The sequence below is a fragment of the Ambystoma mexicanum genome, chromosome 6q, assembly GCF_040938575.1.
Source record: "Ambystoma mexicanum isolate Mex_15411 chromosome 6q, UKY_AmexF1_1, whole genome shotgun sequence".
Taxonomy (NCBI): Eukaryota; Metazoa; Chordata; class Amphibia; order Caudata; family Ambystomatidae; genus Ambystoma; species Ambystoma mexicanum.
In genome coordinates, this window is record NC_090937.1 from 1,564,230,649 (window position 1) to 1,564,246,462 (window position 15,814).

Genomic DNA, 15,814 nt, shown 5'->3' on the forward strand with positions numbered 1-15,814 from the left:
CTATTCCCGTGGAGTCCGATCCAGGAATGGGATCTTTAAGGGACCAACACCCTTAGTAACGGTGCTGGTGCTTCAGTGAAAAACCTGCCGTTAGGGGCCAGAACTTCGGCAGGTCAGGTGTGCCGGAAGTTTACCGGCCCTACCAGCAGACTCAAATTAAGCCACCTTAATTTCCTGACTGGCTCACTTATAATGAATGAGGGCCTATGTGTTTTTAGACAATGTGTCTTATAGCAATTACATACTGAAAGCAGGGGTTATTCAGAAAGTTAGACCTCCATATTAAAATGTAGATGATCCTGTGCAATACAACCGTGCTTCCACCTCTTTGTTAGATGACCCCACTCTTGAAGACTGAGGTGAAGCACAGTGGACTGGCCTTTTCTGGTGCACTCCAACCTACACTGACGCTGCAGAGATGACCTCTCCCCTTATCTATGCAAAATGCACAGATGCAGACAAGTTCTGTGTACTGTAGGCATGTAATTTGTGTATGTCTTGAAGAAATGTTCTAGGATTGTTTGGTCACTCCCACTTTATATTTTTGACTTTGCTGTTGATGAAAACTCTATCGTGTTTTTTAGGTTTCATACGAATTTTGGATCTTGCAAGAAGCAACAAAGTAGCAAGCAGCTTCTCCAGGTTCAGCCTGCTGACGCTGAAACAGTCATCTGCTTTAGGTGGAGCCAGCCTTGGAGCCAAGCACATAGGCGAAGCCTTCCCGCTGGACTATGCTTCCAATGTGAATGTGTTTTATACACACACCTTCTCCTGATGCCTGCCTGCATTGTAGCAGCATACCATCACTGCCAACCCAATGCTCGCCTGTCGTTCACGAACCTGCAAACGTCGGCCACTCCTAAAAGTCCCTTAACTTAATTATCAGGATGTTGGACTCAACTGAACATCTTGCATAGGAAACTGCATTGTTATAACATTGTCAGATATGTATGTGCGTTTGTGCATTTAGGGGAATGTTTTATGCAAACTGTCTAGCCTAAGTATCATTGTCTATTTCTGTACCTTACTGTAAAATCATGAGTAATCAAAATGCACTGAAAGATTTTTCTACTTTGGTTATATTTTTTATTTGATTTTTGTACCTCTCAATAAAATGTGTATCTTCTAATCTTTATGTAATTTTTCTTACATTTGAAATTGCAAACCATTGCTAGAAGTTTAATGCGGTCACTTTTCTCTCCTTCTCTCCTTCACTCCACAAGCTTGTAAACCGTATGCAGTGATTTTAACGAAAACAATTCAGAGAATTATTTTTTTAACAAAACACAAAAATGGAAAACACGATTTTAAAAAACATTATTTTTAATATTGGGGTTACACAGGTGGGGGTTAGGATGGGTTTATAAACATAGTGGTGGAACGGGGCGAGTCTTGGGAGAACCCCCCCCCCCCCCCCCCCAATAAAAATAAATTCTGTGATTTTTCGTTTTATTTATTTATTTTTTTCGTTAAAGAAATCATTTTTTGAATTCCTCAACCTCAACCAAAGCTAATTCCGGATATACAACTGCGGTAGCAGAGGGGCTACCGAATCATGACCAACAAAAGTACCTCCTTCATAATTGGTTGGGAGGCTTCCTGGTTGGCAGCCTGTCGTAGCCTCCACTGGATTAGGGGCTTCATGACTTTGTCCACATGCACGGGTCTTGCCGCCCTCCTGTGAATCATCAGTCATCTTTATTACGCTTCTTATGGTTGATGTATAACCTTTGTATGGTGTACCCATTCCCCAACCCAAGACCCTTGACCTCACAGTTCAAAAGAAAGTCCCCCTGCACGTATTCCCAAGATGTTCTACAACAACCACATATGGTGAGAGCAAATTCCGATTTCATTGTTTTGTGAATAAAAGTTTTGTTTGTTGTATCATTTACAGAGAAATTGGCAAGATGTCAACTACATTTAGTACACTATGTAACTTATGTAGTTCAGGATTTCAAAATATTGGCATTGGCTGCCCAACTTGCAATAATGAAACTTTCATATTTAAACCTTAGTAGTACACAGGTACTGATTTGAATTTGTATTATTGGTCGTTTCATAATTTACAATGTTCTTTGAAAGACCAGTATTAATATAAGAAATGCCAATTAAATAGGCGATTTGCCACTGAGCACGATCAGTTTCCAATTGGATTTCTGGAGTACTTGTACAGCATGTTCCTAATATTCCTATTCTGGTAGTGGCTCGAGTTGTCCCAGAAAACAAAGCCTACCCAGAGCAGAGAGAGTGATACACAAATGTGACCCTGTTGCCACTTGTTCAGAGACTCTGGCTGCAACCTCATAAGGGCAATCAGATTGCTAAATAGTGCCTTTTCCCAAGAGTGCAGTTCTGTCTTGGTGATTAATACATTAAAATGATTCTATGTCAAGACTCGAAGGCTCTCTCTTTTCTTTACTCGAGCAGCATCAATGAAATAACAATAACTCCAAATCCCAATAAGAACCAACATATTTGTAGTCAATTTTTGATATGGTATTATAAACACGTGACTTCATTTCCCCAATCACGATCACTTCTCCTCTATAACATTCTGCAATCCCATAGTCCTTCCTCTTTCTTTCGCTGAACTAATTCAACTTGTGTCCCAACCGGTAGACGACTTAACTTTCCTTGATAATCTCCTGAAGGCGTTGTTTTTTGCTCCGTCCCTGAAACAAATATAAATTGTTACCAATCTCATTATGAACGGGTGTGCAATCGCATATCAACATTAGCATACCAATACAAGCTTGCTGTGAAGAAGCCTACTTCTGTGAAGGTTTTTGCTGGCAAAAGTGAATGGAGTAATTTGGGATTGTTGGAATGGGATACAAAAAATGATGCTTTAGAAACACTGAGCGCATTAAACCATTACCAAATGAAGAATCCAAGTGGTCCATACCCATATACCCTGAAGCTCTGCTTTTCGACTGCTCAGCATTCATCCTAACTGTGTTTGAACACCACCCCATCTGTGCCCCCTTGTGACTGTCTTTTTTTTAATATAATGGTTTTGCAGCTGTTATAAGGCAGTGATTGAAATTGGGTGGAATAATCTTTCGCCTCTGAGTCTTTAATAGAATCATGACTTTCTGTAACAAATGTATGGAAAATCTGTATTATTAGCACATTGAGGTAGTTATTGGCCTCCTCTCAGAGTTTTCAGAATGTAGTCAATAACTGGTATTGACTGCTTCTGAACACTTTCAGCTTCATTACAAGTTAGGCGCTAAGTGGTAAAATTGGTGGTAACTGAGTTACCGCCAATTTTACCACTACGCTAAATTATGAGGTTGGCTTTTGAGTGGAGCATTTACCTCCAAAACCTGGAGGAAAATCTTCCCACTCAATGCCGAAAAATCAGCAGATTTGGCCGAATTACTGCGGCCGTAATTCCACCGCGGTAATTGCGCAAAAAAAGTCCCATTGGGCCCAATGGACCTAAAATAAATGGGCAATTACACCGCCACCACCACTTGTATTCAGGCGGAAATTCCGCCTGACCAAGTGGCATTGACAGTAATTCCTTAGGGGAATGTTTGGGTGGATTTACCGCCGAATTTCCACCTAACTCGTAATAAGGCACTTTGTATTAAAAAGCAGACAGATAAATAACAATGCAATTTCAGGTATATTTTCATTCAAGACACTTCCTTATTCAACAGTGGCTTTTGTTTGCTGCAGACTCCTATTTAACGCACCAAAGAGAAAACTAAACTTTGGTAAACATTCTTTCACTAATAAATTGTCTTTAAATATATACATAGTTCATAGGTTCATAGTTTAAATGCTGCAAAACACCACATTTAATTTACTCACTTTTTCCATTTACGTTAATCCAAGGTTTATTTTCCTCCCTCTATCTAAATAATAGCTCATTCAAAAGGCATGTTTTCGGAAGAAAAAAAATCTCCTTAAAACAGGATATCATTGGCCAGTTCAAGCCTCTGAAAAGCTGAAAGTGTCTCTCTTGCACTGTGAAGCGTCTTGCTCGCAATGTCTAAAACTTCAATAGACATATCTTCCTGGTGAACATTTCGACCCGTAAACCTCTGCAATTGAACGTTAGCTTAAGTCTACCTGAAAAAAGAATGCCGGTACCTAAAGGGGCATTATGTTTTGTTAAGATACACACTGAACCATGACATTGAGATTTAATGATCAGTTCTGGAGTTCTCTATTTTCTTGTGCTTTTTTTGCAGGCTTCTTGGTGTTGATGCGGTTCCTGTTGTCCTACCAGCAACTTCCTTTAATTGTCTAACCCTCTTGCAAACACTTTAACAAATCATTACCAGGCAATGAGTCCTAGTGCTTTCCCTGGCAATCCAATAAGGACGCAGAGAGTGCCACCCCTGAAACGTTGCTTGGTTCGCTTTATTATCAAGTAGGTCAAATAAACAAGAAAACGGTATGCAGTGAATTTAACGAATGAAAAATAACGAATGGAATTTTTAACGAACCAAAAACACCTAAAAAAACGATATATATGAAGCTGGTAATGGGAACAGTAGTTTTGCGGGTTGGGAGAAAAGTATGAATACAAAAAAAAGGCAAGCTGGGGCGGGACCCCCCAAAAACAAAAAAAATAAATCATTTTCTTTTTATGTGTTTTTGGTTCGTTAAACATTTTTTTTTTGTTGTTTTGTAATTTATTAAAATCACATGTAACCCAAGAAAAAACATCTTGGCAGCCAGTGCTACATAGAGCGTACATGGATCTCATCCCTGAACTAAATGTTTGTTACCAAATGTGTTTTCCATTGGCCAATGTGCTGGGGCAGACTGATTTTCCCCATCCTAGTACCAAAGGCAAACGGGGGGTGTCTTGAATTTCTCAAGGTTATCAAAATGCACAGCATGCCTGTTGGAGACAGAGCTAACTCCAGTTCTACAGGATCCATGGCGTAGTCATGGCTTTGCAGAGGTACATACTAGTCCTTGACGTTTGAAGGCTAGTCACATGGGCGATTGTTAATGTCTTTTTCAAGGCATTGCTCCTAGATATTTGCAGGCATGAGGCTTGTTTCAGGTAGAAGTCGTGTAATGTGTATGCTTCATTCCTCTCCATCACTTTCAGAGTCTCAATAAGTGTAATAGATAAGAAACATGTGGACTGGAGGAGGACTTTGACAAAATAACTAATAGCAATCATTGTGTTGGTTTACTTTCCTTGCGCTTAAGCGCTGCCCTTTTTGATAACACATAAGCATAGACATCCCCACTAGTACATGGTGTTCAACAAGACCATAGGAAGGAGACTGACTTAGTGGGTTTCTGGGATGATAACCATGCCACAGTAACAATGCAATATTGCTGGTTTGTCTGTTACCCTTGATTGGGTGGACCACAGCTATTTACTTGACATCCTAGGTGATGTGATCTACCCATCACCTAAAACCCTTCTTTATGTTTATGTAAGTGTTTATATAGCACTTTACATTATAACAACAAGAATACAATAACAGTAGAAGCAATTACAAAATATGAATCAAACCAGTAATACAGCAACTAGAACAATTTGCCAGTGAAGATAAATGAGGGAAGAGGGGGAGGAAGTGGTGAACAGGAAGTGGAATAAGCTGAAGGCAAGAGAGGAGGAGAGGGGACTTGTTAATGTTAAAGGGCTTAAGAGGAAACGAAGCAGGGGGAGAGAAGTAAGAAGAGGAGGATAAAAAAGGGGGGGAGAGGGGACAGTGGAGGAGGATCAGAGAATCAGGAGGCGAGTGGAGAAGAAGAGATTTTAAAGAGACCCGAAAGGAGGAATAGGAGGGGCTGGAACAGATAGAGAGAGGAAGGGAATCCCAGTAGAGGGGGCAAGGAGCTGAAAGGAGCAAAAATGAGAGGAGGCACATGGGGCCAGGGGAACAAAGAGAAGGAAGAGATCTGCAGATCGGAGGGAACGGGAGGGAGTGTAGAATGAGATGAGAGAGGAGAGATATGGGGGGGGCAAGATCATGATTGAGATCAAGATGATCTTGTTACAGTCCTTTCTTTCTGATTGACCCCAAAGATCCCCGCTGGGAGTATTTTGATCTTCCATCATAAGCACTAGCTGTGGGGTGCCCCAAGTCTACTTGTCCATAATTTATAATCACTATCTGACCCCATTATTTATATTTAAGATCTTAAGACTATTTAGTCTTACACTGATGACAGTCTGGTTTATTTTGAAGTGTTGGGTATAGGCAACTAATGTCACCCTTTGCTGGCCTGCCTTAACATAGTTTTAGTTTATTAGACCAGAGACCACTATTTACAGCTCAGTTGGGCTAATAACAAATTAATCCTTATTAGTATCTAGTAGGCTTCGACACAAACAGATCAGGGTCCTTCCACTATTTATGCTCCCGTTCCCCTGGGCACCAGTTGATTCACTCATGACTATGGGGCCCCAGATCAGTGCAGTGATTTGTGGCTTTCTCAGCACACGATTCTCAAAAAGACTTTCTCAGTTCAAAATTGAGCTGTTATGGTGAGTGCTGCAGTCAATTCTCATTTTGCTGGTCTCCATCTATCTGGTGAAAATATTCCAGAGAGCCAAGAATGCAGTTGTTCGCTTGATCTGTGGCCACCATAACCTGGAGCGTATAAAAGAGGCCAGGCAATCTGTACTGTCTGAGTGAGGGTAAAGGACATCATCCAGTTTAAGTTCAAATTCCTGACCAATCTAGTCCCGGATTACTCAAATAACAGACTCAAGTGCTGTAACAGCATGCTCTTCCTTAGAAGTTCTACCTCCTTCTATTAGTGCCCAATTTTCATTTCTCCTAAAAAGGAGGCAGAATATTTGCAGTGCAGATCTCCAAAGCCTAAAATAGTCTCCCAAGCGTGAGCCAAAACCTCACCTCCCTCGAGTTCTTTAGAAGTCACCTCACAACGAGTTGTTGCCAATAAGCAGTTCAGTGACTACAGCTTGTAGATCCCACGGGCCAGATTCTAAGCCCTAGAGATAGGAGCCCCATATTGATGGCCACCTGTTGTGATTTTCTTCAGACTCTGCTTGCCAGAGCTTAACCTCCACCCCAGAGGTGGTCAAAATGCCCACCTGGGGCTTTGTCAGCTTTTGTGGCAGCGACTAGTCCTATACCCAACGCAATTCTATGGAGAAAGCTGAATCCCTGCACTCTGTGCAAGACGAACCACTTGCCTTGAGTATTGGATAGGTTTACTATTGGACAGCAATATTGTCATAATCCTACCCCCAGATAATCTAGAAATCAATTCTCATAACGCTTGTGTATGCATACATGATTAACATTAAATGTCATTAATAACTCCCCTGCACAGTTTCATCACTAAATCAACAGGCATTTACACTTGTAATATAGTTCCTCTTTATACTCACAAACGGACACAGAGGGTTCTCACTCTTTTGTTTAGCATTTATGTATATTTATTCTCTTGTGGTTGCTTATTGGGTAATTACAAATAATAATCAAACAAGAATTCCACAGTATTAGCAATAATGTAGCATCCTGCTCTTCTCCTATCCACTTCTAGTAATCTAAAGGCTAAAGGCACAGTAGTGCTGTCATGATTTGCGAGCCAGTAGACCAGTGAGGTTATACCAGCCACTGTAAGCCCTTTAAATGGAAAGGGCTAACCAATCTAGCAATAGGCCGTGGCTTCTAATGGCAGTTACCTAAAACAATCTAAAGCCGTGGATTAAAATTTTCTGGTTCCAGCAATGGAAATCAATGTTCTTAATTTTTTCCCCTTCCGTCAACTAGTGCATATGGGGGTTCACTTATCCTGGCCAGGAGGCTTCTGAAACATATTTGGCCCAGTCTTTGAAGCTTCCCTTAAAAAGAAATCATCATGGTCCTGGCTGACGTTTGCAAGACCATGAAAAGCAAGATGTTCTTTTTTTTTTTTATTTTCTTTATTGGTGGTGGTACACGTCGCTTCATCAACACAACATTCCATGCATTTCAGTAATTTGGTTATCCAGTATCTAAACACAGTAAAACATGTGAAGGCTACGTAGTCGGTTCATTTCCAGGCCCAGCCGGGCTGCTACCAGCCGACCCCAGTTCACACAAATATACTCTGAACGGAGCCCAAATGTCTTTAGGTTTGCTTGACCTCTGGAGTGATATTACATACTGTTCCTCACATTCATTGACATATGAAAATTCTTTGAGAAAGTGATTGATGCGTGGTGCGTGTATACTCTTCCATTTCTGTAATATACATTTTTTAGCCACTATACACGCCACATTAAATAATCGTCTAGTCACTTCTGAAATCTTCCCAATGTCCCCAAATGGGTACTTTTGGGGTGTTAGGTCTGCTGGGACTTGTGTAATTTCTGCTAGAATGGACGCTACTTCTCCTCAGAACCTGTGTATGGGTGGGCAGCTCCAGTACATGGGGAATGAGTCGGCATGGTCGCTCCCGCATTTCTGGCAGCTGTCCGGTCCGTCTCGTGTAAATTTAGCTATCCTCTCAGGTGTGTAGTGTAACTTATTTAATACCTTAAATTGGATCAGGCGGAGGCCTGCATTGATGAATACCCTTTTGGTTAGATCACAATATTTTTCCCACGCCTTGTCTGATATGGTGCTTTCCAGGTCAGTTTCCCAGGAGGCTTCAATCTTGTTTGTCGGCGGCATGTTTGCCTGTACAGCTGCGTAGAGCCCAGAGACACTAACTCCTGCCTGGGTAGACAAAGCCGCGAGGCATGGGTGTGGGGGAGGCTCGTCGGGGAATAGAGGCCATATGGCCTTAAAGGCATTTGCATCCTATGATATTGTAGTATTTTCAGCTGATCCCTCCCCATCCCAACCTTAAATTCCTCTAGTGTTATGAATTTGCCATTGGGGTAGATATCTTTAATTTTGAATTCCCCCTCTGGGTCCCAGGTTTTCCGGACATCGGGGTCATAAGATGGTGCTATGCCGGGGAAGTTCCAGAAGGGTGCTTCCGAGTAATAAGGAGCCTCTAATTGGAGCCTACGATAGAGTCTAGACCATGCATGCACTTTTGTGCTGACTGGGTCGAATGGGCAGTCATCTTTATGTTTAACTTTAAAAATTATGGAGCGTAGGTCGGTTGGGCGTGCTGCATGCTTCTCAATACAAATGAGGTGAGGTGTTCAGTTCATCATACCAGAATCTAACAAACTGGGCCTGCGCCACCAGGTAGTATAGCTCAAAGTCCGGGGCTGCTATGCCCCCTTTGTTGTACGGCTCCACCATTTTTTCCCATTTAATTCTGGCTGCTCCCCCGTCCCACACAAACTCTACAGCCATAGATCGGAGGGCTGCGAAAAACTGTGCACCCGGCCCTATCGGTATGTTAGTAAATATATATAGTAGTTCTGGTAGAATTACCATTTTCAGAATGGATACTCGAGCAATAAGTGAGATAGGGAGTTTTGTCCACAGGCGAAGTTTGGTGGATATGCTACTTAATAGGTGTTCATGATTGTCAACGTAAAGGGAGGCTTTTCCCTCGGACACGATAATTCCCAGATATCTTATTTTAGTAGGGGACCATTGCAAGCCATGCGTGTTGTTCGGGCATCGCGTGGAGGGGGTCAAGGGAAAGATCTCAGATTTAGATCTGTTGGTCTTATAGCCTGAGTATTCAGCAAACTCGTGTATGGTTTCGATCGCCGGACCTAGATGTATATCTGTTTCCCAGACATACAGCAATGTGTCATCCGCGTATAGGGATATTGATTGGGTTAGGCCGGCAATCGTTCTGCCCCTCTGTCCCTGGTGTTCCCTGATGACTGCTGCAACTGGTTCCATTGTGAGGGCGAATAGTATGGGGGAAAATGGGCATTCCTTTTGCGTGCCTCTACCCAACCCAAACCAGCCGGACAGCGTGGGGTTAGTCAGCACTCTGGCTCCGGGGTCAGAGTACAACACACAGACGCATCTCAAAGTATGGGCCAATCCCGAATTTCTCAAGCAGTTTAAACATGTACAACCATGACACAGAATCAAACGCTTTTTCAGCGTCGAGTGATACAGCTACCGGCTGGGCTTCTGGTTTTATCTGGGCCATGATTCCAAACAGTCTCCTGAGGTTTAGGGCCGTCTATCTGGTGGGAATGAAGCCACACTGATCTGGATGTACTAATGTGGGCATATGTGGTAGGAGTCTCATGGCCAGGATTTTATCAAAGATTTTGGCGTCGGCATTTATTAGGGACAAGGGTCGGTAGGAGGACATCTCGTTGGGAGGTCGCCTAGGTTTCAATAGCACAGTTATTATGGCCTCTTTCATTGATGGTGGCAGGGTTCCCAGTTCTATAGCTTCCTCCCACACCAACAGCAGCACCGGGGTCAGCTCCTCGTTTAGCTCCTTATACAACTCTGCTCCTAATCCATTCGAGCCCGGTGCTTTGCCGCTAGCTAGTGACTTGATCACCTCTGCGACCTCATCAGTGGTCAGGGGTTGTTCAAGTGCGAGTTTGTATTCTATGGGCAGCGTCGGGAGAGTAATATTGTCGAGGTACTTTTTTACGTCCTCGGCTGATTTCGAATCATGATTGGAGTAAAGGTCTGAATAAAACTGGGTAAATTCTCTGTTTATCCCCTCTTCGCTAGTGGCCACTGTCCCGTCCCCTGTTAGTATGCTAGAGATTGGTGTGTGCTGTCTCTCGGCTTTTAGTAGGTTAGCTAAGGTACGGCCCCTCCATATCTGCGCGCTCTATGAGGGGTTGACATATAGAGCAGTTCCCTAGTTGCTAGTTTATTGAATTCCAGTAGACTACAGTTGATGTCCGAGAGGGTTTTGTTATCATGAGTATGTGTGTATCACGCTTCCAGGATTCCCAGGCGTTTCTCCATCTCCGCCAGCTCTACCCTGACTGACTTCAACATAACCGTGGACTTAGAGACCAGCATTCCCTCACCCATACCTTGAAGGTTTCCCAAAGGGTGGAATTTCTATCCACTGAACACCTGATGGTGTCAAAGAAGTGCTCTACCTCTATATGCAGAGCGTCGGCTACTGCTGGGTCCTTAATGTCTGGTGGCATCCTCCATCTCCTAGTCGGGGGGGGGGGGTTTATGTTTTAGTGTCATTTCCATAGTGACAGGGGAGTGGTCTGATAGGGTACGGGGAAGTATCTCACAGTTATCGATCTGGTGCATGAGGGTTGTGGATGCCAACCAGTAATCTATTCTGGACTCAGTATCGTGCACCGATGAGTAAAATGTGTATTGCCTCTTGTGTGGATGTAGCGACCTCCAGGCATCAACCATTGTCAACTGTGATAGGATTTGTTGTAGCATTGCTGCAGTCTTGGAGGGAGTTTGGTGTTTGGTAGTGGAACCGTCTAGTGTGGTATCTAGGATTGTGTTGAAATCCCCTCCCCACAGGATCTGCTCGCACCCCGTATATCCTATTTCATGTACCATGTCTATGTAGAACTCAGTGTCATCTAAATTCGGACCATACCATAGGTATTTACTACCACCATCTCCCTCCCCGCAACGCTACCCCATACTATGACATAGCGACCCTGAGTGTCCACTTTGCTCTTACCAAATTGAAAGCTTGGAGAGGGATGAATGAGAATGAGAACACCCCTTGCCTGCGTGGAATAGTCCGTGTAGTATCTATGTTGCCACCAGCTCTTCAAGAAGTCTTTTTACTTTCGGAGTGCATGAGTTTCTTGCAGCATGATCACTTGAGGATGATGCCTAGTGACATACACTCACACCTTGCTTGACTTAGTCCGACTGTTCAACCCTCGGACGTTCCATGTAAGAAGTTTCAACTTCAGCCCCTGATTCATCACTCTGGTGTGTGCCATGACTGTGTGTTAATACCATGTTTCTTGTTCCAGTTTTTCTTTCCAACTGGGTTCCCGAACCACATCCCCCCAACTTGAATCCCATACAACTCAACATAGTGAAGTCTCATATAGCAAATTGACCCCCCCACCCGCATCATCTCCCCCAACATGACGATGCTGCCCGGTAGCTCTCGGAACTTTCCCCATGGGCATTCCCCAAAACTGTTGGAGCTTTCCTGAGGGTAGCCTGCTGCAGCCATCCGGCCTCCGTCCAGGGGCTCATGCCTCGAAGCTACAATAAACCTACGTCCAGGCCGTTCTCTACAAGTGTTCCTGTCGTCCTGTGACGGGGATTAGATGGTGTACTCCGGTCAGTCCGCTGCGTCTCGTCTCTCCGCTCCCGGCTGGAGTCCGGCATTTTGATCATTCGCCCTATCTCTGGGAGGCAGCGGGATAGAAGCCTCCACATATGACATGGCTTCCGTGGTGTTTTCAAAAAGTGGGCTCTACCACCATGTTGGATTCTGATCTTCGCAGGGAAGATAAGGGCATAGGGTACATTGCGCATCCGCAGTTGTTTTTTCACTGGTTCGTAGGATCGTCGCTGCGCCTGTACACCAGCGGAGAAATCTGGGTATATATGAATTCTGTTATGCTCAAAATGTAAAGTGCCTTTCTCTCTGGAGAGTCTGAGTACAGCATCCCTGTCTCTGTAGTTAAGGATACGTGCACGTATGGTGCGAGGTGGTGCCCCCGGTTTCGGCGGTGGAGCCAGAGTGCGGTGGGCCCTCTCCACAAGGTAATGTTCAGATAAAGACTCTGCTCCCAGGATATCCTTCAGAAGGTGTTCCACTTGTCGCTCCATGTCACCCTTACCAAAAGTTTCTGCAACTCCAACAATCCGGATGTTATTCCTTCGAGATCTCGATTCTAAATCTTCACACTTACTTTGAGTTTTGTGTGGTTCTGTTTGGTGTTGGGCTATGTTGCAGCCATGTTGCGAGATTGTCTTCATTTGTGCTGATTCTATTCTCCGCTTCCGTAATACGTGAGCTCTCCTTCTCCACTCTAGCTTTCAGGGACCAGATCGTTGCCACTATGTCATCCAATTTGACATTAACCGCCATAAAACCATTCTGGACCAGTGTTGCCAGGCGCTCTAAGGGGTAATCTCCCTGCCTGTTGGGTGCCTGTTGCATCCCATCGGCCAACCTGCTTGGTTGGGAGCTCGTGAAGGAGTCCATCGGGGCGGTCTTTTTCCCTCCTGTGCCCTTCCCTCGGTGCGGCCCATGTAGTTTAGTATATGGCCTTAGAGTGGACTTTGTTCTCCCACGTGTTAAGATCAGCCTCGTATTGTTCCGTGGGAAGGGAGCTCCTGCCCTCTTCCCTTTGCCAAGGGAAGAGGGCAGGAGCCCCCTCCTCACTGCAGCAACCAAGAAAACAGCTGTTAAGCTGTGCGGCATCACCCGATGCACGCAACAAGGCCTGCCTGACTTTGTCTCGCTTCCCTGCCTGACCCCCACATGCCGGGCGCTTCGCGGCGCGAGAACGAGGCTGAGCCTCGCATTTGAATCTGCTTTCCCACCGGCAGGCGGATCCGACGGCGGCGCACACGAAGGCCATACAAAGGCCTGTTCCTGCGCCCTGGACCCCTCACTCCGTCCCCTTTGCCAAGGGAAGAGGGCAGGAGCCCCCTCCTCACTGCAGCAACCAGGAAAACAGCTGTTAAGCTGTGCGGCATCACCCGATGCACGCAACAAGGCCTGCCTGACTTTGTCTCGCTTCCCTGCCTGACCCCCACATGCCGGGCACTTTGCGGCGCGAGAACGAGCCTGAGCCTCGCATTTGAATCTGCTTTCCCGCCGGCAGGCGGATCCGACGGCGGCGCACACGAAGGCCATACAAAGGCCTGTTCCTGCGCCTGTTACGCGCATGGAAGCGCGGCGTGGCCACCCCCCCTGCACAATTTTACTACTCTCCAACCGATAGACTACCACTCGGACAATAAAAACGTACTGTAAGTACATGCCAGCACCGGAGACACTACTGTATGTTTGTAATCTTAACCGCTTTACTGAAATGTGCTCCCGGTCTCAAATACTGGTCGCCTACAGACCACATTAGACTGCTGTATTGTGCCCTTTGGTCGCCTACAGACCACATTAGACTGCTGTATTGTGCCCTTTGGTCGCCTACAGACCACATTAGACTGCTGTATTGTGCCCTTTGGTCGCCTACAGACCACATTAGACTGCTGTATTGTGCCCTTTGGTCGCCTACAGACCACATTAGACTGCTGTATTGTGCCCTTTGGTCGCCTACAGACCACATCAGACTGCCGTATTGTGCCCCAGGGTCACCTACAGACCACTTTGAGGAGCTAGCGCTGTGCCTTATGGTCGCAGCTCGCCCTGACACTAATCCAATATGCAAACCTGTTTGCCCCTCATCATGTTCCCGTTCTGCATTCTCCCCAACCACACACCCTGCTTGGGCCACTACTACTGGCCCCATAACAACGGTCTCAGCAAGCCGGCATGCCCCCGGCATCACCCTATCCCATGTCCTACACCGTTCCTTCCCTCTACTCCCCCATTCCCAAACAGCGCAAGTCTTACCCCTAGGACCTATCTGAATACCATCAAGCATCATGCTATCAGCCCTGATCCAATCTCACACGTATTGCCCACTGCAGAGTCACCTCACCACCGCCATACTGAAAAATTCTCTAACCCCGTGACAGGTGTAGCAAGACACTTCGTACTTTCAACCACCCCAACCCAGTCAAATATGAACACACACCTCCCAAACAAATTAGGCCCAGAGTACTTCCCCCTCATCAAAACCATACTCCTAGCCAGAAACCCAACACCACTTCCAAACCAGCCCCGGACACCCCCAATAAATTACTATCCACCTTTAAAGGAGCGCTTATCAATGCCCGCTCCTTAGGGGCGCATGCTATAGAAGTTCACAACCTCATTATGGAATTACAGCTCGACATACTAGTAGTCACAGAGTCCTGGCTCCATCAAGCATCAGGTCCACTACTAACTCTGGCAATCCCATCCGACTACACCATATTTAGAACAGATAGGACCCACTCACAAGGAGGTGGTGTTGCTATAATAGTCAAGACTAAATTACAGCTTAGATCTTGTCCCATCGAAAGTATTGAAGGCTATGAAACATTACTCGTAAAATTTCCCATAAATGCTAAAACTACGATTAATTTAATAGTAATTTATAGAGCACCTAGCCCCAACAACCACCCAGAGACTGAAATTCCGTTGCTATTAGCTCCACTAATAAAACCTAGCTCAAAATACATCATCCTGGGTGACCTTAACCTAGGTTTCAATGACAGCCAAGATGCCAAAGCAGAATCACTTCACTCCGCCCTGAAGGACATGGGCTTCAGCCAACTAGTTAATGCACCCACACATATCAAAGGCAGGACTCTTGACTGGATCCTCTCCCTTAATACCCCCATAACCATTGAGGCCATCTCCCCTCTTACTTGGACCGATCACCATAACATTGTATTTACAATCAATCCCTCCGAACCCACACAAAAGAAACCTAAAACCATGATTACCTATGAAACTAGAAACGCCCGCAAACTCACGCCAGAAAACCTCACGCCTCCTCTTTCAAAAATCCTAGATTCTACCTCGATCACTAGTGACAACCCTTGTCTCCTAGCAGACATATATCACAACTGCCTCACTGCAACCATTAATGCTATAGCACCGCTCACCACCAAGGCAAAACGCTCAGACAAGCGATCTAGCTTCTGGTTCAATGATGATCTTATCGCCCTCAGAAGAACCAAACGCGCGTGTGAACATGCCTACAGAAAGCATCCTACTGCAGAGGCAGAAAAAGCCTACCAAGAAATAAACAAAACCTATAAAACAGCTACTATTACCTACACATCTAATGTGTATAATAATAGGATCAGCAATGCGACCTCAGATACCAAGGAATTATTTGCCATTCTAAAAGAATTGGAAAACCCTACCCCAGCCATAAACCCAACCATCCCCA

General features: G+C 45.0%; 1 protein-coding gene across 2 annotated transcripts in view; it reads left to right on the top strand.

Annotated features, from left to right (window-relative positions):
- The window catches only part of NAGK (N-acetylglucosamine kinase), a 460,912-nt gene extending 459,783 nt beyond the window's left edge, over positions 1–1,129 (top strand). The window contains exon 10 of one of the 2 annotated variants that reach the window (XM_069632274.1): positions 585–1,129. In XM_069632274.1, the coding sequence (XP_069488375.1) occupies positions 585–775 (191 nt within the window). In that variant the 3' untranslated portion in view covers positions 776–1,129. The remainder of the gene's footprint in view (positions 1–584) is intronic. The other variant, XM_069632275.1, reaches the window with a different exon arrangement.
- Positions 1,130–15,814: the final 14,685 nt, after the last annotated feature.